Below are 21,542 nucleotides of genomic sequence, written 5' to 3'. Positions count from 1 at the left end.
GTACATGTGGCTAGAATCCTGGCCTCAACTGTGTAGCTATGGGCGTCCGGAATGCGCAGGTTCGCATTAGAGACAAAGTGTGAGTAAACTAATGAAACCAGAAACGGTATAAGTACCTTAAGTTGCAGAGGGCACGCTGTTGGATGAACATACAAATACTTACAAAGGAGAACTATATTACAGTTATGTTCAATGACTAACATAGAGTGACACGCATAATAAATGTGGTGTGTATGGATAAAGTGAATGCAAATATACCCAAGCGTGAAATCTCTAGTAATGTCAGTATGAAGTAATTTACATCATCAGGTATATAGTTTTACATTAATATTATCCCAAATTGGACAGAACGGTTCAAATTGGACAGGTGTGCAGGTTTAGTATTTATTCTGCCGAAGCGACTCCGGCTGGACGACTAAACCCGAATCAAATGGGTGATTAACATAATCACTGAGCAACAAACAAAGAGTAAAGACTAGATAACATTGCGTATTAATTTACATAATCAATTATTTAAAATGGAATGTAAAAAGTTGCAAGTGACAAACTTAATTGCAGTCTTACTCGTGACGAAATCATAGCAAAAACAAATCATCACTACAGACCTATCATATCTTATCACTAGAATGTTCTACAAACACACAGAAATTGTTTAAATACTTTAGTAAACTACATTCTATTACAATTATATGTTTATATACTATATCTGTTCAATTATACAGCACGCAAAAACCTATAAACCCACAGACTGTCTCTTTAGCCAATAGACTTCCAGGGCTTCTGTGGAAACTAACAGCAATTATCACAGAAAGAAATTCTTAAAATATAAAACCAAGAGTAACTGGTTCAAAGAAACTAACAAAACAAATTTAATCCTCAAATAACCCGTTCAACGATCAAGGTACAGAGAGCTCTTGCCTCCATTATTCTCAAAATAACGAGAAGAGCCGATAATACTGGATTATTTTGACAAGATTAAAACGATTTCCGTTCGCGTTTCACTCAATGATGTGATTTGATATGTGCCTGAGGTTACCTAAGCTACGGCACATGTAAAACTACCTACTTCTAATGTGGGCCAATTTACACGATTGCCGGTACATAAGTAATCATTTAGGAAATTTATGATGGAGGTAGTCATTTAGTCAGTTGGCCAAGTCAAGTCGATTTCTGGCAGCAAAAGTGCAACCGAACAGCAACGCAAGGCTAAAAGATCAGCAAAATTAACAAAACGATTTTTTTAAAAATAGTTAGGAAGTTTCTATGCCACATAAATGGACGGCACAGCTACACACATGGAATGTGTTTTTAACACACAACAATACATAAAATCGGGTGGATTATTGGAGGGGACTAGTTATTGTGCCTATTTGGCTTTAGAACTGGGTCTCGTCCCCACACTATTCAGCCCATCGCCACGTGAACGCGACCTGGGAAGACCGTCACCTGAAAACACCCAAAATCTACATCAAAACGCCATTCCGCACGCACGCATACACCACTTCCGGTACCCAATCCCCAGCTTAAAACGTCAAAGGTCCCCCATCGCCACGAAATCCACACAGCGATCATTTGACCTAAATTAGTTTCAACCCTTTTTCCAAGATTTCTCAATTCTAAAAAACGATCACTGTGTACCTTCGATTTGGGTTTTAAGCCAGGGACTTGCTGAGGTCTTATCCTAATCAATGACAACTAAGTCTTCACCTACCTTTCCCAGACGCACACTTATTATTATTGGCAAGAGAATCAGCCTTATAAGCACGCATTGCACGTCCTCTGCGGTCCAGTATTAACTTATCGGCACGCACGAACATTCCATACTTCGGTCGACAGCTGAAATAGCGGACGCCTTGAACGCTCCCATCGTTCTTGCCTAAAACCGGCAAAACTGGTTCCTGCAAGGTTCACATTCCTGGACGTCTCTTACCTTTGGGGGCGTCAAGTTCAACGCCGATCCATGTACCAGCGGCAAATTCGGTGCCGCCAATATAGGCGACGACACCTGAAGAATTATATGGTCTTATAAGAACACTTTCACCCAACACAACCCATTCAGGGACGGGAACGTCTGATAATTTGCTTAGGTCAGGCTTCGATCCAAAAGTGTTTTCTGAATCATCTGTGAAGAATAATATCAGAAAGAGACGAAACGTTTCTATATAGTACCTTCTAAGCGATCATTAGAACTGTCTAATCCTTCGTCATCGTGTAGTAAATTCGTCTGGATTAGACTCTGTTCTAGATTTTGAGCAACTTTACTTTCTGATAATTGTGGGCGCGCTTGTGGAAATGATGCTCGTTGGGAATGTTGCGTTTTTGATGTCTTTTTCCTCCGCACCACGCGTCCTGGTGATAGGTTTGTTTTGATTACTGTGCTGCTTTCGTTGTCTGGAGGTTTTTCTGGGTTAGGTTCGGAATGATTGTCAACACCGTTTACCAAGTAGTCGTCGGGATTATCGTCTTTACTGATTGGAGGATCTTCACTATAAGTACTTTCCTGTAGAAAAACGGGAAGAATAATACTGTACGTAAAATACGGAAGTCGTACTTGACAGGCTTCACTCGAACTATCCGAGGCTTCAGTTACCGGTTGTAAATCGTTCGATACAGGCGGTTTGTTTTCTAAATCGGGTGTTTCATCAACGCTCATACTGCGTAGTGACATAGAGTCGTCACTTGACAGATTACTAGATGAAACAGCCTGAGAACCGTAACCACTAGAAGTGGTCGAAGGTGTACCTGATTTTGGGGCCAACTCCACAAGAGAATCCAGAGTTCTAGAAGTAGGAATAGTTCGCCTCCCGTTACTCCTACTCTTTATAGTATACTAAAATCCGCGGGTTAAATCACGTCGCAACGATTAACTTACTCACAGTAACCTCCTTCTTTTCGTCTTGGCCTTCTTCACATTGTTCTTCAATAGTATCGTCGCTCAAAATATCAAGCGAGTGCTTTCTAGGCAAGGAGGGTTGTTCTTCATGAAGTGTGGTCATCCTAAGACCCAGTTTAGTGTTAGCTGGTGACGTAAGACCCGGGAATACTGAAAATGATACCAATTACTTTCTGTAAGAAGACTATGGGTTAACAAACATTGAAAAAATAAAATGCATGCTGAAAAACAAAACAAAATCATTGAAACTACATAATATAAAAAACAAATAAGCCGACTAGTAGAGAATGGCGACATACGTTTCGAAGGTCCAGCAGGTTGTTGTAATCTTAAAGAGTTGAGGTTTAAGCTGAGATTTAAGAAAGTCGGACGAGCTGAAATATCAGAAATATTAGTTATGGTATTAACTAGGAGTTACTCCGTGCTCTTTTAACTTATTGGTTTACTATTAAACACTCCAATTGTTATTTATCTGTATATACAGGTAAAATGATACATGGTCATTTTAAAGTCAAAGAGACCTATTAATCTAACAGAAAACACAACATGCAAGTATAGCCAATTATACATCGGAACTAATTAGTTATTTTTATTCTAAATTTATAACTACTCATGCTCACGATGCTCTTCGTTACGGATACATTTACTCAAGTACGGGTATGATACATTACACTTGGTAATGTGGAAGTCTCTGTGACTTTATTACAATTACGAAACTAAAAAATGAGATGGTTGTCAGTTTATAAGTTTACGTTTTTCATAATCTCATATTAAAGCATAGCGTATAGCTTTTTACTTTGTCTGTAGTATAGTACTGATGCTCAGGTAAAGCTAAAATCAAAATGGCAACTTATAACCAAAACATGCTTAATATGTTTCCTCTACTGTATAGACTAACAACTACATGAGAAACATAGTTTTGAGATGAACTACACGACAAACAAAAAGAAAAACGAATGACCGGTCACCATAGTGAAAGCAACATGGAACTCATTTAACACAAACACAAAGTGAATGATTCACATCCCCAATGAATCATCACGATGACAACTTTCACTACAATTCATAAAGTCGAACTAATGATGTTTAATCTCAAAACTTATGTTATCGACAAGCAGACGGTTTCTTAAACAGACATGATCTGTATCCACCTATAGCAATCTCAATATGCAAGCCTCCATTTTACCTGAAAGAATGGAGCCTTGTGGTTGCAGAAAAAAATTCAATCCAAATTAGTCAAGCAAAAATGTAAAAACTTTGAAGAGCCTCGGGCTCAACATCAATATAAAAACATCATATTAGAAAGAGAAGCTTTAATGGTTCAAAATAAAAGAGGGGTTAGTGCAATTTTTGAAACGTGAATATGCTTAAAGAACAATGAGAAGTTTAAACAACATTTAATAAAAAATCAGTAGATTTAACAAACAGCTGCATGGTGATGGGCACGTTTAGTTAGTTCATTGAAAACACTGAGATGTTTTGAAAAACACACTGCCCCAAATCAGCAAAGACCAAAGCATAACAGCAATGGCACCAAATTCTGACAGACATACTATTAACTCTGAAAACTAACTCTAACTATTCTTCTAAAATATAACACATATTTGAACTAAGTCCTATCATATTCTTAAGAAGTCAAGTAAGAAGGGCGTGATAGAATTGTAACGTACCTATACCGAAGGGTTTGGTTGGAGTGCCCTCGGACTCTTTACCAAAGCTAGATCTTGACCGTATCGGTGTCGTTTTACCGTGAAGTTCGCTATTAAGTTCTGACACACTTTCAGATCGTGACATCTGGAGAGATTCGGTGCTGGTATCTAACCTCATAAGCTAGAAAACAAAAAAAATGATAGACCCGACCCAACATAATATTGAAATAGGCGTGCAAACGTACCCCATTCTTTGTTTCCAAAGCCTGATAGCAAAAAACCGCGAAATTAAGCATAAATCATTAACGATAACACAAATATAGTTACCTGAGAGAAGTTAGGAACACTCGCTGTCTTTCTCATCAAAGGTTGACCCTTGGCTTGTAATAATTCTTTAACTGCTACACTCTGTCTTAAGCGATCAAGGGTCAATATGCTTTCCACAGCACTGACCCCACGTGTGTATTTTTCTAAAGCCAAATTGTTTAGCTAAAGACGCTTGGCACACAAACAAACTTACCGATATATGTTTCTCCATCACACAAAGAAGAGTCATCTCCAGAAGCTACAAGTTGTGCTAGCGATTCTCGATCTTCCAGTTCTTCACTAGCTTTAGGAACATTCGAAACAACTTCATAAGTGACTCCACACTGGGTCACAACATCCGCACGCACAATTTTCCGCTTGATCCGATCTGTAATGCTCTGTCTTTTATATATATTTAAAGACAGCCTTTTTCTAAGCACCAAATCCATCGGGGCTGGATGCGACAACCTCACCGTTATTCTTAGAATCATATACACTCTTTCCATCGCTAAAGACAACTTAGGTCGTAACTATATCACGAAAGGAGATTTGACTTACGCTCAGTAACTTTGTTTAAGTTGGCGCTATCATGTATTGAAGAATCCCAACTAGCAACGGCACAAACATCTTTCTCTAGATGTTGCAATATATGTAGACTATAAAAAGTACTACCCACTTCTTTCGACAATATGGAGTTGACACCAGCTACTGTGATGTCCGCTCCGGATTGATGTGCGGTAAGATCATCGGCTGAAATCGTAACAATAAAGACAGTTTTAACACAATGACGAGTTTTACCATTCAAATCCAAAAATAACACAGGAACGTAAGGTTCCATTCCTGGTGGAGGCATCCATACGGCGGGTGCCCCAGGAACTCCAGTTCCAGGCGTAGGAACCATCACTGCATTTCTTTCTTCAGTTAAATTGACCCACTGATCCATCAGACTGTGTTCTCTATCCACGTCTTGTTCACTTTTGTTTGGTTTGTCCAAAAGCTTCTTAATCTGTTCTTCCAAATATTGATGTCTTCTCGAAAGAGCATCACTCCATTTTTCTCTTAAAATAGTCAAGTCTTCTTCTTGGTACGAATCTAGATGTTTTTGTAGACGACTTCGCACCATCACGCCCCCCACTTCAATTTTAACTATTTGCTGGCATATGATGGGGAGAGTACCAGAGTTCTGTACTGGTTTAACTCTAACTTGAATCCTGCGCTGTTGACCTTGACGTAGCTGATAAACGCCACCAGCTGACGCTTCATTTTTGACAGTGACTTCCACAGGTGCGTACTCTCCTTGATCGTTTAGTTCTTGGATTTCGACCCACAGTTCGATTTTACGAGTTAGTTCGGACCAGCGATCAACTAAAGAGCGTGCGGTTGCCAGTTGATGTTGTTCGACTTCCCAACCGGGACGTTCTTTTGAGAAACCAGCGCTTCGGTTTCCCCACACTTCTATAGAGAGAGCTCCTTCTACAAAGTAAGTCGTGATCTATAGGTTCAGGTGGTTGTAAAATCAAACCTGAACAGTGTTCCAAAAATTCTTCCGTCATGGAGATAGTGAAGTCTTTAATGTGGTCAAACCTAGAGATCTTATCTTTAGACATGGGTAGTACACTAGGAACGTCGTTCTTGTCTGGAACTACTACAGAATCGGGGTGGTTCCAGAAGGTGTAGTGGCAAAACACGTAGTGAGAAAGGGATAAAGGTAGACCAGAGGCTTGTTTGATGTGTACGCGGCAGGTGACGTTCGCGCTGCCGTGGTCTTCTTCATCGTGGCTGCTGTCGGACGAGTTGTCGGAAGCAGCTTCGCATATTCGGTCTTGGGGGAAAGTTCCCGCGACACGACTGAGTTCCACCTTCGGGGAAAGGTCGACATAAAATAAAACGGAGGTATGGGAATGGGAGAGATTACCTGTAAGCGTCCCGCAACTTCGCCCTGTTGGCTGATAATGGGTGTGTGATAATCTAGCTTAATGTCGTGGAATAAAGCTTCCAAGAAAATATTCGCTACACCTATCAAATTATGATTTTCCTGCGATTCGAAGAAGGGATCCTGTTCTTTAATCGGCGAATCCTGAAACGGAACGTTTACTTTTCCGGGTTGTTGGTTATCTGACAAACTTGCTTTTGTATAGTCCCCTTGTTCTTTCTTCTCTTCGTACAGCTCTCTCATATCTACTATCTTATTTTCAAGTTTTTCCATTGACCAAACTTGGCTCTGTTTGCCCCTCTTAACTAGAATCGCGGGTTCGCTAACGAACGCACCTTTCTGCAGACAGAGAAAATGAGAAGAGAAATTGTTCGAGAATTAAATACTTTACCCATTTGTTTGGACTGAGTCTATCTGGGGGTATTTGTAAAGTGACGCTAAATTTGGTCTTTCGTCCCATTAGCTCAGCCAAGCAGTTCGCTTCTTGCACCAGAGAATTAGCATGATAGATGCCTTCTTTTAATTGTCCTATGCTCCTTTTAAACATTTCGTCTCTCTCTTGCGCCCATTTTTCAACCCTCATCTGTGTCGTAGGTGTGCAAGGAGTTGTTTTGCCAAAATTGGCTCTCAGGGGATCGTAGGAATAAGGAGGGTAGGGTGTCGAAGGGGACATAATGTTTCGCAACTGCTGGAATTGCCTTTCATATTCCATTCGTTGTTTTTCCAATGCGACTATAAAAACAGATATATTTTTGAAAGGAAGCTAGATGTGAAAATAATGATTCACCTTGTTTATCTTCCTTGTGTTGTTTTTCAAGGCGGGAGATAGCAGCTTGTATTGGATCGTTAATAAGTTCATTTAACATAAGTTCATCGCGGGCAAAATTGTAATCGATATTTTGTGCTGGTGTTTGAGGCTCCGACGTGGCAGCTTAAAATGAATTGTCGCAATGAGACGGGGAATAATTCCGTTTACGTGCAAACTTACAAACTGATCTCGGGCAATTTACCCTAAAGAAGTGGTGATTTCCCCAAACTATCCTATCGCCGTGCCTTAACTGCGTCCTTTGCGTTACTTGGGAACCGTTGATGTAAGAGCGGGCGTTCGTCAGTGGCTCCAAAAACAAACCACCGTCCTCGATGGTAATTATGCAATGTTCGGGTTGAATACCCAATCCGGATAATTGTATATCGGGTTCCACTCCAGAACCACAACTCCTTGCTCCGACTATTGTCCTTTCCTTCAAATAATACACAAGGAGCTCGTTAAGAGAAGGATCAGCGTTCAAATTAACCAAATAATATTTATTTTTCTCGACTTTTATCCCCGACGCCTGTATGCTAATGCCCATCTTCTCCAGCGCCTGCTGCCTTTCGTTCTGAATTCTTTCGGTTTTCATTAGTTTCTCTTCCCAGGTCTGAGACACTTCTTTGTATAATTTTTCACTTTCGCTCAATTTTTGGTGAATATCAACTCTTTGGATATCACCAACCGGAGAACCCTGAAACCAAATTTACATAAAACTGACCGAATAATATTTAACGGCGTTACAGTAGCGTGCTTTAGCATTTCCTTCAATGCCTCGACTTCTTGTCGCAATTCTCTTATGATTCTGGCATTCGGGTCCTCGTTGACGACAGCATGATTGACAATTCTCTTCGCCCTGTCGGCGTACCGCAAGGTCGATAACGTTTCTTCGTAATTGTCTGCTGCAGGCGAAATCGTCGCCACCATTACAGTCTTACTATTCCCGCCCAAATTATCTTTCAATATCCACGTTAGCACAGAATCTCGGTACGGCACGAATTTATTATCTTTATTTTTATTCCCTGAAGACGATTGATCGGCTAATTTTGATATTACTAGACCTAACGTTGTTAACGACCTGAAACATCTCGTCGTAACGACGCGCTTCTACACCTAAATCGTCATTACTTATTGATATTGGAGCCTTCTTTTAACCTGTCACCAACCGCTCCAGTTTTCACAGCCCTTTCCGAACCAGCTAAATCTACCAAAGACATGCGACTGACTTTTTCTCCTGTTACTCCAGTGTGAGTATCAACCAAAGTCTGAGTTAGTATGACCGTAAACACCGCATGAGATCTAGACGACTCGCTATTCATATTTGTAGCAGCCACCGTCCTTGATTTATTGCCTTCAGCCATCAAATTATCGATATCCTATCAATTAATTATAAGAACTATGTACATTCACACAGTTGGATACAAACCTGAAACGACGTTACTGCTAACTGGGATAAGCCGTCAACGTAGGGACCAAGCACGTTGTGTTCTCTCACTTTTAATGATTGCTTATTCGTTTTAGGATCTAACAAATCGTGAACCTGCCAAAACCACAAACGTTACACGCTTCCCTCCCAATTACCGCTCCTTACCTTTTCGTTGTAAATTTCCATATAACTTACTTCTACTTTGTAAGTAAGTTCTGAGCTTTGTTGCTTTGCAATTAGGCCAAACAACGCATCACATAATCGTGGTATTATCCCCTTGTTGTCTTGAGAACCCATCATCGTGTACGATTTACCAGAACCTGCGGATTTTCGAAGTCAATATGCGTAATTACGATGCGGGAGAAAACCAGATGAGGGCGCGTTAAGAGACGAAACAACGAAACATATTTTGAGAAAATTCACACCCAATTCACAACCGAACAAGTAAAGGAGAATCACAAGACAGAAAGGTACAGGTACACATATGGTAGAATTCTTAGTGACCCCTGGTAACCCTCCGATAGCCACAAGAGCGACCCTTGTCGTAGCGATGTAAATTTTTTTCGGTCGTTTCGTTCGCCACAATTCTCTCGAAACTGAGTTTGAGAGTGCTCCGGAGTTGTGATTTTGTGTAAGCCTAGGGTATGTGAAGAGCAAGGGTCACTTTTTTCGTTAAAGTGGTGCGAAAATGTGCGAGGCATAAATCGCCGAGAGCACAAAGTGTAACTAATACAAAGTTTGGAAACTCGGTATTTTAGTTCGAGTCGCATTTCAGTGGTTTCCGCGCGGTTAGAAAATTCGAGCACTGAGTAAATTAGGAGCGTTTCGGCGAATTTTAGTTCGTGCTCGCCTGGAGTGTAGTCACGTCGATAGCATGTAGCTGCTTTTACCTGTGACCATAAAGTGGGTAAAAAGTGGACAAAACAAGAAGTAGCATGTAAATAAAGACGAAGGTCAAAGGCGAGCCCGATCGATTTGAGAAATGGTGTGAAGGTTTTCTGAATTTCTTCTTGATAACAATGGTCACGATAGTTTCCCTTTGTATCTAGAGAGGAAGCGAGGCCGCGTTTCCGTGGAAATTCGGAATATGCATAAGGGCTATAAAACGTTTCGTGCTCCCCATTAGGTGAGACCTTTGGAGTTAATTAATAGATGATATAAAAGCAGGGTGTGACAAACAAACAGTACACGCGAAGTGAAAAGTGAAAAAAATCAATAGATAAAGTTGCACAATTGCAAGCATTGTGTAGAATGGGTCCGAAAGGGTCTTTCATCTCTGGATCGACACATTGAAAGCCTCACATGTTCTGAATACGAATTTCGCTCCTAGATCAACGTAGCGTAATCGGAAAAATGAATGGAGCGAGCTTTCAGCGCTGGAAAAAGTGCGGAGTCCTTAATCGAAACGAAACAGAACAGGGATTGTTATGCAAAGTCGTCCGCAGGCTCCGCTAGATCCCTTTAATATTCATCGCTTCTATTGCTGTTTTGAGGATTGGGTTTGGGTATCAAAGCGTAAAGCAAACATTCTAATTGTATAATGATATAGTAAAAGATAACGCGTTATCTATCGCATCGGAAGATTTTACCTGTTTGGCCATAAGCGAAGATACAGGCGTTATATCCTTGGAACGCGTTGTCAAGGATATCCCGCCCAAGGCTATCAAAAACGACTTCCTGTGAAGCGAAGCCTTCCACGGCCGGATCCACCGAACAAAAACAATGGTCGAATGCAAAAGTCTTTGGCTGTTTCCTGTAAAAGAGAGAATTTTCTTTGATAAACTCTTTATGAATTTTCCGCAGGTAAAACCCCCACCAGTATTATCCGTTCTATTGTTCGCAGCAAGTGGGATAGAGAGATGAATCATGCCGATTATTCACACCTAAAGACAATCGTTTTTGGGAAGTGAGTAAATCAAATGGGTTTTACTGGATCTGGAATATATAACGAGATGAAATTCTTCTCGTTCTAGAAATAGAACACTCCGGAAATAGTCCGCGCTCCGGAAATACGTCTAGGTGCAGCTTCGTATCAAAAACTTTTTTCCCATCGCTAGACCTAATAATTATTTCATTTCACTTTCATCGATCCCGGTTCCAATTAGTAAATGGTTGTTTGTACAGCGCCCTGGATCTATATTATTTTCACTCATGCATGCTGGAATCGATCGTACGATGACACCGACATTTACCAAGATTACCTCCCTGCCAATAAAACCCTAATTACATACTTCACACTTCCACCATGCTCGACTCTTTCGGGACCGCCCGGGTTTAATAGAAATTCCACATGCAATGCGTTCCTCGAGGCCATTTTTCAATTTTACCGAGTTTATTAAACATTATTTATGTATTACCTAGTCTGCCTACGCCAAATTACGAATGCCATTTCCGATTAGTGAGTATGCGCTCTATTTGTGTCGCGTAAGTCATAACAGTATTCACGAAATGTGTAACTTTTAAAATACTAATCACCATGACGATTTTGCAACGCTGCTTAACTTTCTCGAACATTTTTTAGCAGCCGCAATTCGACGCCATATTTGTTATTTGCAAAAATTAAAAACTAACAGTAGCTGCTATACACGTCAAGCTAACGCCCACAATATTCAGTGTTGCCTCTTCGACAACACGATTGAGTCATTCTTTATCAAATGGGGAAGTTCGACATTCGTTATCTCCGCTTCGGATAAAATTAATAAAGGTAACTTACTACATTTACTGATCAAATCGATACGGCGATCTAGTTTCAACCGGCTTCGCGTAGACACATTTTCAAACTCTCTTCGTTCAACACGCTATTTTTGCATACCAATAAAATTTTATAAGTTAAAAATTCAAGAGCCTAAATCTCTCATCCCTAAAACCATAAATTACAAATTAGTCAAGCTTGGTGGTCGACAAACGGTGAACAGGGGTGGATTTGATTTATCCTGTAACGAATTTAACCAAAGTTGAAAGGTCACCCACACTAATAGAATATTAACTTGCCGTTTATGTTTGTAGGTCAGTATCGAGTTGACTTTCAACATCATGAAATTACTTTGTATTTATTGTAGTACTAAATAAAGCAGCAAAACAACTAGTAGTGGAAACTCAGTGCTTAATCATGAAGTCACCTGAGGACAAATTAAAGACTTGATTCTCCGATCAGAAGCTTTCCACCCTTAAAAAGTGTCTATATCGCCGCAAATTTTATTTAATAGTAATCATACCACGAAGCTCCCCAGCGACAAAAAAATGACATTCGCCTAGTTCAATTAATGAAATCGATACCTCCGTACAATATCTAGTTTAATCCTGTTTCACGCTGGACACGAATTCTCTTATATTCAACCGGGATTTGGTGGTTTTAAATTAATTTCCACTTTTCATTACATGTATAAATATGGCCGGGTTTATTACTCCATTTTATCGCAAGGATATTAGATTCAGACTTGGCTCCACTTGTTTTCAACAACGACATTCGAAACTCAGATGCAGCTCCACATCTTTGACTCGGGTTTTTATCGTATCGTCTAAAATTCCACGTTTTATTGGATAATATTCTTATCGTCTGTTTCGCAAAACTGCAGCAGCTATAAAACCTTCACCAGAGGGCCAAAAACGTAGAAAGTCGATACGGGTAAAATGAATTTTTAAAGGGGGGTCTATTAAGGATTTGTTGGAACAGCTATTTCGCAATTTTAAGCTAATTACCAACTGCTGTAATCAGATTACTGATAAGTTGTTAAACTTAGCAGAAATAGCCTCAGGGTAGTGTGTATAGTCATGATTCGCCGAGGTAGCTGTTTGTTTTCGGCTTGGCTTTCCGTTCAAATGAAGCACGTTAATTTTTGCCCCTTTTATTACGGGAATAAATAATGAAGAGTATTTTCCGCATGTTAGCGTTCTGTTTCTAAAACGTACTTACGTCAGGTTCAAGAATAGCACTTACGTACAGGTGCCATAAGGGTCATAATGGTTTCCAATGTAATTGATTTTTTCTATTATTACCACTTTTCGGTGAAATAGAAGTTAATAATTAAGAGTGTGCACCCATTCAAGTTATTTTTGGTGTTATTATCAGTCAATTAGTTGAAGCCTAGCAGCTTCTTTATTTCAGGTCTTGGCGCATCTGTTTCCTTTCAGGTAAAGCAGCCGCCCCAATTAACTCTAAACAGACGTCCATGTGATGTTCTCCCTCATCTTTTATTACAACGTAACCATAAAAATCTCATCTCTATTTAAATTTTCTTCTTTATGGTGATATTAGTATCGCGAGGGTAATTTTAGTATGAGACTGACGATTATTTTTCAATTTAGAAAATCCGTCGATCTGTTTCAGTTGTATTCTCAAGCGTGATGCAGTGAGCAGATGTTACAAGAAAAAATCAAAGCAGAATTTCCATTTTTCCTTCTCATTTGAACCAGAGGTCTAATACTCAAATGGAGAAGGCCTTATGTTAATGTACGTAAGGGTCGGAATGGTTGTACCATTTTCATTTGTAACCCTTTTTGCATGATTCTATTACATCTATTGAATCTTCACGAGCATCGTAACATAGATGGAAAGTTTGAACGCGTGTTTATTTATTATTCAATTACCTGACACCGCCGAGAAAATGTAGGAAAGTTTTCGAAGGAAATTTTAAATTAGCATATTTCCGAACAATAACTTTGTTAATTTACGAAAGACTTTTAGGACGACTGTTGGACAGACCAGGTAGAGGGACCCCACTGAGTACAATTAGAGGGATGTACTCGAAATAATGAAACAGGCAGGTGGTCGGTCTTTGTTGTCACATACGAAGATTTTCCATAAGGAAACCATGCGTTCCGATATGCTAAAAATAGTCGCTGAAAGGCACACACTATATAATACCCACTTTATTGCAAACACGACAACTGTTTCAGCATGCAAATCGGCTTTCTACTCTTAACATTGTGTTTGCGTTCGGGATTTTTCATCTAAAATCTAACAAAAATATTTGCTGGGGATGCTCAGAATCGAACGTCATATTAGCATTCAATTACACAGCATGGAGCAACGCCAGCATCGTACTTGGAGCGGTTTCAACGATGACATTTATGATGCTACATAAAATTAATCAGTTTTTGATACGTCGTTGGTCAAAGTCTCCACCGAGATTTCCTAGACGGCCAAAATCAATTTCGTCGAAGGAATCTTCCCAGAAATATTTCCCGTTTCAACAATTTTATCACTTATCTGTACGTTATTGACAAAATTACCGATTTAATCTCGCCATGGCACCGTGAAACGGATAAAACAATATTATACTTGACTGATAATTGTGAAAGCAATTATTACAACACGCAAAAGAAATAAAACGCTTCAATAATAGAGCACTTTCTCCCGTTTCCCAGTTCCGCCAGTATTATCATTATCACCATCATTATTATCATCATCATTATTATTAATGTTACTATTTTCGAAAATAATAATACAAGACACTATAAAAACCAATCTACTAGAAAAAAAAATCTCGATGACGATAATAATAATAATAACAATAATAATGGTGATGATGATGATGCAGGCGTTGACGTAACTTCTTAGCATATCTCAAAATGATGTCAAATATTCCCGGCACACTACAGTAAAACTTCGTCGAGACGTTTCAACAACAATAATAATAATAATAACGATGTTGGTGATGAGTGTCACCCGGCGAGTGAATCTTTCCAGATAAGCCTAAAAGCAAACATTTTGCGTAAACGCAGTGCGTGTGTTTGAAAATAAAGCAGGCAACGCGGAATTTACATCGGTAAATAGAAAATGAGTTTTGAATGTATTGACTCGGGAGAGTTTGATTGAATTTAGTGCATTTATAAAATATGTATGGCGCTCGTTTCAGTCACGTGACAAGTAAAATAATAATAGGCGATTCATTCAGATCGATACGTTTACAGATGTTCGAGCTACCATGGAGTGTCGTTTATTATCTGACATACCAACGTGGCGGTTTTAGTGTTTTATGCTGGTATATAATTAGAATATACGTAGGTACAAATGTGTGAATAAATAAGATTTAGATAAGGGGGAACTAACAAAAGCGCGGCACAGAATTGGAAATTTCTCGTTAGGTGGCGATTCGGAAACACCTACAAACGTTATGATTTCGAGGTGGCTAAGAGATAACATTTTTTACTTGCCTTCCTTTTCCGTCATTATTGTTCTTTTATTCTCACAAATTTCCTTTTCATTTGATAGAGCTGTGGAAAGATTCAATTTAGCTCAACTCTCGGAGGCTAAATGATTTCCGAGGGGTCCACAGAAAATTAATTTGGACTATTACGTCTGAATATTATGCAGCAAATGGCGAAAATTAACACACATTTTCCGCTATGGTACCTCGAGAAAATTCTACCGGGAAGTCTATGTGCTTTTTTGGTTCGTGTTTTTAAAAACATTTTCAGTTTTCTTTGCACAACAAAGTAAACCCACAAATAAAACACGACGGTGTTTCGTATTTCAAAACATAGCGCCTGGATTTCTCCCCCAGAACGCGTTTTCCCTCTTTAATTAAAATTTATTACGAAAAGCATATTTATAATTACATAAAAAACAATTCTAACTGTTGACGGTGGAGACTCCACCTAAAGTAAATTGAAATGGAGTTGGAATATTCATCAGGCTTTCAAGTACAACGAGAAATAAAAATAACTATTTAAATGTTGTTTCGAGCTCCACTGAAAAATTTCTACGTACCGAGAAAACACGTAATTTTAACGTTTGCGAACTCAAAGGATTGTTATGTTAATTTTACGTAATTCGATTACCTAAATTGAGAATTTCACCGCTTTAACAAAGACTTACTGTGCTTGTCTGAATAGATGCTATGTTAAAAACACGTTTTTTTATAATCGTAGCGTAATTTCACTTAGCCAACGCTTTGTGCCAAAAACAAAGATGTAATTTTAACAACACTTTTTTCCGAAATTATTACGTAAACTTCACGTCGGTGCTTTCTACTGCAACAAAGATGCATCATCGGGAAAAAATACGTTCCTTTTACGTAATTTCACAAAATGTACCTGAATGTGGTAAACGAAAGCTTTAATGACAAGTTGAGTAATATACATTTAATAAACATTCTTTGACGGATGACGACCCAGCGCTGTCGTTCCCGGTATCTCAAGTTAAACCATACATTAAAAAAAAATCAGATTCTAAACGTGCAAGGTAAAAATAAGGTCTGAGTAATAAACCACAAGTATATTATTCTATCAAATTTAGTCCGCTAGTGGAATAAAATGAACACCGAGTGAAATGTTCAGTTGGACTAAAACGAAAAGCCAGTGACAATCGCTACAGAAATAAAAACATCAATTGATCATCATTATATCATTACGTTACCTTGAAAATATTTAGTAAACCATAAACGATTCGAGAAATTTATTTTTAACTAAACTGTAACTATTTTTAGCTAGTGACAACCCGAAGAAAAAAAAAATTAATAAATTTGATGAAATTCATTTAGACGGAAAATTGGAAGAACAGATTGCAACACTGTCGATAGCTCTTGGGTTGTCAGGTCAACTTTTTCGATTAATCAAAACCGAGTGAAGTTAGAAACTTTCCGGAAAGCTGATTTTTTTCATGGACGTGCCTAGAGAGTACATATTTTTAAAGTACATCATCTATCAAAGAAACAGCATGGTCTATTAATAATCATTTTGTCAGAAATTCCGGAAGTGATTGTTTCGTGGCTGCATGCCACTCAGGGACGTTATTTTAACGCAATCTGTAATGAATTGGAGCGAAAAGTCTTATCAAAATAAATGGAATGGTGGAAAGAAGGAAAATGAAAACACTTTTCCCTCTTCGCAACGTCACAAATATTAAACGTCAAAAATTATAAGTTAAGCGGAAAATATTACTTCGAGGGAATTGAGAGCTTAAGAAGACAAAATAACAACGTGGTAAAATAGCGACGGATGTTTCGTTGTAGAGAATTTTGCTTCTTATAGCAAGAGGTAACAAGGCGGTGTGCCCTTTTACTCCTAGATCGTTATTAATAAGTGACTCAGTGTCACAGTTTTCCCCACTAAAGTGATGACGCGTATGTAAATGTTGCAAACCTTGCCAAAATACGAAAATCCTTACTAATTATTATCCTACTGATGAAAGTAGGCAAAAACCGGTCTCCTTGTACGGCAGAATTAGATCATCAGTTTGCAATTTCTTTAACGCCCATTTTCAGTCAGCCTTTGCATAATTAAATAGGTCTCCAACATGTTTACCTTTCCATCAAATTAACAAACCGATAAAAGAGTGGAATGATTGAAACCCGTTAAGTTCCAATGGACTCGAATCCACGCGATATCGATGACTCCGATAATGCGATTTTATTCGGAGAGAAAATGGTCGCTTCAATCCTGCATTCACGTCGGTAACACAAAACCATTGGTTGAAATTAATACAATGCCGATACTGGAATACAATTTTTTGTTGGACGCCGCTCTTATCTCGACATAAAACATGGCGTTATTATTTCCTGGCAAAGATTTCAAGCTCTTGTTTCGCGTTTCATTATGATGATTAATTCGTCTTTCTCTCAAATTTGCTGCTTCGAAATAAATAAATATATCATTAAGCGTGGTTCTTCTAGATTAAGAAATTTATAGACCGTTAAAATATTTTGCGATTAAAAAGGTATTAAGGTTTTTGTTTTACGTGCTGTTGAACTTATATCGCGTTCGGCTTAAATAAAATTACAGATGGAGTGGTAAACATGAAAGGGAAATTAATTGAATACAACGTAATAAAATTTGCGCCGGGACGCTGCGAAAATGATGAAGTTCCAAATCGACAAATCAGGGTCAAAGATAATTGCTCAATAAAATTCGTTATTTCGCATGACAAAAGCGCAATCGACACCGTGGAACGATCAAAGCGAACACAACCTCCGCCATAATTAGCTATAACATATATAAATGATCGTTATCCCACTTCTGATATTACTTAATGCCACGGGAAATAACAAGAAACATCACTTCAAGTTCGTTTTTTTTTCATCACTGTTTTTTGCATCGTACTAAATGAAATTAGTTATTTCAAGATGACAGAAGCGAATTCGTCCCCAGAAATGGCTTTTAATAACCGTGAGATGTATGCGCTCTCACAGCTTAGAAAACATTAATAAAACTCGGAACGTTGTTTAATCACGTTTATTTTACGTCGAAATGTGGGTACATCGATCAAGTGATCACCGCTATTCGGATATTACTAGCACATTTAAGTCTACAAATACTGAACAAGATGGTGAGAGAAACACTCCATCGTGCTTTCACAACGAAATTAAAAAAGTGGCTATCTAGAAGTAATTTTGACATCGATTTTACGTCGTGGTGCCTTCATTTAACAGAGTAACATTGAAATTCATCAAGCGACACTCGCTAGACAATTTACGCCAAGACAAATTTTAATCCAAGAAAATACATAATACAATTAAATCAACACGCGTCAACACACGTTGAATTTACATCAACAAACAATTACAACGCGACGTTTTTCCGACGTTATAGTTAAAATAACGTTTCGTCCTTAACTCGATGCAGCAAAACACGGCACACGCTATTCCGAAATGATTTTCGCCCAGCAAGGTCATAACCTGACGCACGAAAACTGACAGACGGTCGGAAAATGTCTGCCAACATACATTTATTTATGTCAAGCGAGTGTAAACACGTATAAATACACCGGTAGTACATAAACAGATCTATACGAGAATCATATTTACACTCCATGTCACGTACGATCCACAGTTGTAATTTCTTGTACTACAAGCGGCGGGGGCGTGTTAAAAATAAAAATATAGGTAAAATATAAATAAAATGTTTCTGCATTACTGTAAAAAAATGTGGTACAATCGTATTGACACTGTTATCGAAAACAAAGAATAGGATTGGCGATAAACTGATAAGATACACGGTTTTTTTATAAATACAGACGACAGACATTTATATAATTTGCCATTAAATTTTTGGTTGTATTCTATTATCCACCCGAGTCTTCGCAGTAATAAGAATGCTATATTTTCAACGAGCGAAGAATAAAATTCAAACTTATAAATAACGCATTCGAGGGTGGCATTGCACTTTTTTCGTTTCAAGCAGGGTGGATTTAAGAATATCTCTTCAGATATGTGGGACAGCAACGTTTCTCGAATATAATTTTTTTTTGTGTGAGGTTTGGCAACAATGAACATAATTTGCTATTGCCATATTGGTATTATTATAGGAAGCGTCTCTAATGAAATGGTGGCTCCATAACCTGGTACGTTTCGAAACAGTTTTGTCAGCGAGCGATACCCTTTGTGTATATACAAGTACACGTGTCAAATGAGTGAAATGTTTTGTGATCTTTCAGACTCGGGTGGGACCTCCGGGAAGGTTCGTCAGCTGTCTGGTGGTAGTTTTTGTGGTGGTTACGTTCCCGGATTTGTTCTAATTAAATATTAACCCGCGCGTAGGTCGAAGGGCCGGGATTTTCCCTTTGAGTGAGAGTTTTCTATGGGTTCGGTCCCGGCGACACTTATTAAATTTGTCGAGTGGGCAGAAGTTGTTGCAGTTTTTGACGGTTCTGGATATTCGGGGGAAAGATGGGCATCAAGGGCTCGATTTATACCGGGTCTGGTTGAAGCGGGCGATGTTAATCTTGGTGAACTGGGGGAGTTTAATTTGGCTGCAGCGCCTCTCTGACAAATTCATGTTAAAATTTTCCATTTTTAGTGGAATTTAAATTCTCCTCGTCAACGCTTCGTCGTGTAAACGGCGATAACTTTTGTTAACCCGGAGTGGAGTTTTTAATAAACAATAACTGCTGGGAGTCTCGATTCGTGTTAATATACATGGGACATTTAGGCATGGCTCAGTCGCTTCAGACCTTTTGACCTGGCGGACGCGGAATTACGTCGAGAATATTAATGGGGAGGTGCGAGGAGCGTTTCCTAAGGATACGACATGTTCGTGGAGTAATTGCGATCGGCCGTCTTTGAAAACAATTTTTCATTTTCGTTTCTTTTTATGAATAATTCATTTTTATTGTCGACTATTTAGAATACACGTCGGACGTGTTGCTCAAATTCGAAATATTGGAGAATATACGTCGGTTTGAGCCCATATGAGACACAGTTGGATACTGCTGGGAACTTTTACAAATTGAATTTAAAGATGCAGAACGTCTTTATGCAAATCATGTTTCGGCGATTCGGAATCATTTCCCAAAAACGTTATTGTTTTATTTATCTTTTCTTACCTTTCCATTTTATCCAGGGTCGTAGGCTGCTGGAGGATGGTTTGTTGTTTTTCCATTTTGACGACACATTGTGTTCCCAATTCAAGCTCTGAAACATGCGATATTAAAAATTCAAGCAGGCACGGGTAAACGAAACAAGAGTGTTATTGTTGACCTTAAAAATTCAATTTGCAACAAATTAGCCGTACTGACGTCTCACCTTTATGTGGCAACAGCAATAAATAAATTTAGTCATTGTGCCAGCGATGTTTCATCTGTTCATTAACAAGTTTACGCGGAGGACAACAACAACATGACAGTCAAAATACAGAGTTTTCGGCCGACCGGGCCGTCAACCGAAACGGATTTTTTCGGGTTTATTCAGACACAAAATGACAAAAACATACCTCTACGATTAAAAGGACGGACCCTAACTGCAACTTTTATTTTATCTGTAGACATTTTGGTATTTTCCTTTTAATTACAACAAAATATATATTTACACTATTATCACACTTTCTTTGTATAAATAATCACGTTACTATCCATTTTCAAACATAGTAAGTCACAACAGAGCATTTATCACAACACGTACATTCACTACTTTCGCCATATTCGAGAACACAATATTGGACGTTGCGCCGTACAATACATTTTAGATACTGGACTGCGCAAATTTTACTCCTGCTTTGTAATTTACATTAACAATACGCATTTTTACACAAAGCGACATCTACCCTGACTTCTGAGTCGTAGGCGACCACATTTGGTTGTGGGACATACTATACATACATCTGTGTACAACGCACATCAATAGGTGGCGCTCTGCACAGCGCACTGAATGCAGATCAATATATAGGACACTCTTTACAGTCTTTACTCTTCGCTTCAGCTTAAAACTGACACTAACGAAGTTTTCTCGACATCCTAACAATCCAATTATTGATTCTAAGTAGACATTTTCGCATGATTGGATAGAGTTGACATCAATTAATTTAGCCCGAGATGGCCTCCATTGTGTGTGCCCGATTTTTTTTTACCTATAAACAAACAAGCTTCAAGTACTTAGGAGAAGTTTCGATTACACATAGATTATCGCGCAGGTCATATTCATAAAAGAAGGCCGCTTTTACCAATCGTAGATGCGATATAGCAGTTCGATTACGATCAGACAATATGCTACTCTTCCGGATTGACTTCAATAAGCGGAGTATTCAAAGTAAATATTGACTCGATAACATATATTATTAATCTTGAACAAGAAAGCAAAAAAACGTGACTTCTT

At 38.7% G+C, this 21,542-nt stretch overlaps 1 protein-coding gene across 2 annotated transcripts; it reads right to left on the bottom strand.

The window, feature by feature from the left end:
• Positions 1-159: 159 nt before the first annotated feature.
• LOC135141622 (kinesin-like protein KIF13A) lies at positions 160-20,910 on the bottom strand. 2 transcript variants are annotated; one of them, XM_064072887.1, is made up of 27 exons: positions 20,665-20,910; positions 20,279-20,366; positions 10,605-10,768; positions 9,181-9,335; positions 9,016-9,129; positions 8,718-8,965; positions 8,334-8,667; positions 7,770-8,283; positions 7,569-7,712; positions 7,173-7,513; positions 6,977-7,120; positions 6,764-6,925; positions 6,371-6,707; positions 5,647-6,321; positions 5,407-5,598; positions 5,063-5,356; positions 4,870-5,012; positions 4,788-4,808; positions 4,564-4,723; positions 4,080-4,094; positions 3,193-3,267; positions 2,877-3,043; positions 2,552-2,830; positions 2,170-2,500; positions 1,931-2,122; positions 1,712-1,876; positions 160-1,446 (listed from the first exon to the last, which is right to left on the bottom strand). In XM_064072887.1, the coding sequence occupies exons 1-27, from the start codon at positions 20,717-20,719 to the stop codon at positions 1,367-1,369; spliced, it is 5,589 nt and encodes a 1,862-aa protein (XP_063928957.1). In that variant the 5' UTR covers positions 20,720-20,910; the 3' UTR covers positions 160-1,366. The 2 variants fall into 2 exon arrangements, with proteins under 2 accessions (XP_063928957.1, XP_063928958.1); XM_064072888.1 differs by having other exon boundaries at positions 2,883-3,043.
• Positions 20,911-21,542: the final 632 nt, after the last annotated feature.

The sequence above is a fragment of the Zophobas morio genome, unplaced genomic scaffold (genome assembly GCF_036711695.1).
Source record: "Zophobas morio isolate AGI-343-1 ecotype UQ-CSIRO unplaced genomic scaffold, CSIRO_AGI_Zmor_V1 ptg000044l, whole genome shotgun sequence".
NCBI lineage: Eukaryota > Metazoa > Arthropoda > Insecta > Coleoptera > Tenebrionidae > Zophobas > Zophobas morio.
Note: the sequence above shows the minus strand (reverse complement) of the source record. Positions and strands in the feature narration are given on the sequence as shown.

Coding starts and splice junctions, on each gene's coding strand:
- LOC135141622 (XM_064072887.1), bottom strand. CDS start 20,719: ATGTCTACAGATAAAATAAAAGTTGCAGTTAGGGTCCGTCCTTTTAAT. Junction 8,966..9,015: donor TAGCAGTAACGTCGTTTCAG/GTTTGTATCCAA, acceptor ATTAATTGATAG/GATATCGATAATTTGATGGC. Junction 6,322..6,370: donor ATTTTTGGAACACTGTTCAG/GTTTGATTTTAC, acceptor CTTACTTTGTAG/AAGGAGCTCTCTCTATAGAA.